General features: G+C 42.2%; 1 protein-coding gene across 1 annotated transcript; it reads right to left on the reverse strand.

The window, feature by feature from the left end:
- Positions 1 to 326: 326 nt before the first annotated feature.
- On the reverse strand, positions 327 to 908 carry LOC108647342 (suppressor of cytokine signaling 1). The gene has a single exon (XM_018093212.1). It carries the CDS (start codon positions 906 to 908, stop codon positions 327 to 329), a length of 582 nt encoding a protein of 193 aa, XP_017948701.1.
- Between the last annotated feature and the right edge of the window lie 354 nt (positions 909 to 1262).

A 1262-nucleotide genomic window follows, 5' to 3' on the forward strand; every position in this document is an offset into this window, starting at 1 on the left:
TTGGTCAGGTTTGTTTTTTCCATCGGAATCGGGACCTCGTCAAACAAGGGGATCATAACGTGTATGACCACCTTTAGTTACATTAAATATCAGTTCATAAGCAGCTCCCTGTCTGCAAGCTTATTTGTTACAAAAATATACACTGTTTGGCAGCAACATTTTACTGTGCTTTTGCTTTGCACAGAGGTATTAGGGTGATGAAGGTTCCGGTAGATATACAGTCCAATGCTGTGTAATGCTGGTGCTGAATGAAACATCTCTGTGACACCATGAAGCAATAAAGGCACTTGGATAGTTGTTCTGTTTCCACTTTCATTGATTAAATATCAGATCTTAAATGGAAAATCCTCAATAAATCTCCTCAGTGCTGGCTGAATGCGGAGTGCAGGCAGTCCCTCTCTTCCATGGTGAGTAATTATGCTCCGACGGCACATCTGCTGCAAGCTAAGGATTCGAGTCCTGCGCAATGGCCGAGACAGAGTTAACTGGATGCCATTTTGGCACCTAAGAGGCGTTTGTTGGCATTTCTCTACAGCTAGCTCCAGAAGCTTAACTGGGCAGTCTGAACAGAGCTCCCTTAGCCAGAAAAAGCCCTTCAAAAATAGAACCCGAACACTGACTGGACCAGACTCCATTTTGATGCTGACGCTAAAGAGATGGTTGCCCTGTGAGCTGTCCCGAACCAAAAATGTACCAATCTGCTCACGCTCTAACATAGCATGAGCCTCTTTTGTAGGTAGGGGTCCCCAATAGAAACCACTGGCCTGCAAAGTGACCACAGAACGTTCTACAAGTTGGCGCTCACTTCCCCTGAAAAGGCGGTACCTCGACGGGGGTGCAAGTGGAGCAGGCACAGGATAGATAATCTGGGCTGACTCTTGCTGGGGACATACCCCACCTCCAACCATTTCAAATGCTCCATATGGCAAAGAACATCTTCGATCTCCAGAACATATATGTCTCTACCCTGCAAAAAAACACAATGGTTAATAATTTTGTGCTTGATTTGATCGCACACTTCTGGTGATGAAATATTTAACATATTGTGTTATATAATAAAAGACATTAAGTGGCAATTTTTTTTTTTTTTTTTTAAATGTGAGCTTAGTGCTTCGTACTTAAGAACTCAAACACATATCCCCATGGGAATGAATAAAATAAGTGTATTTATCAATGGGTGAAAGTTAGAGTTCACCAATTGATAAATACGCTTCTAAAAATCCCACAGGAATGAATAGACAGTGGGTAAGTTTATATATTAA

Source organism: Xenopus tropicalis, chromosome 4, assembly GCF_000004195.4.
Source record: "Xenopus tropicalis strain Nigerian chromosome 4, UCB_Xtro_10.0, whole genome shotgun sequence".
In the NCBI taxonomy this organism is placed as follows: Eukaryota; Metazoa; Chordata; class Amphibia; order Anura; family Pipidae; genus Xenopus; species Xenopus tropicalis.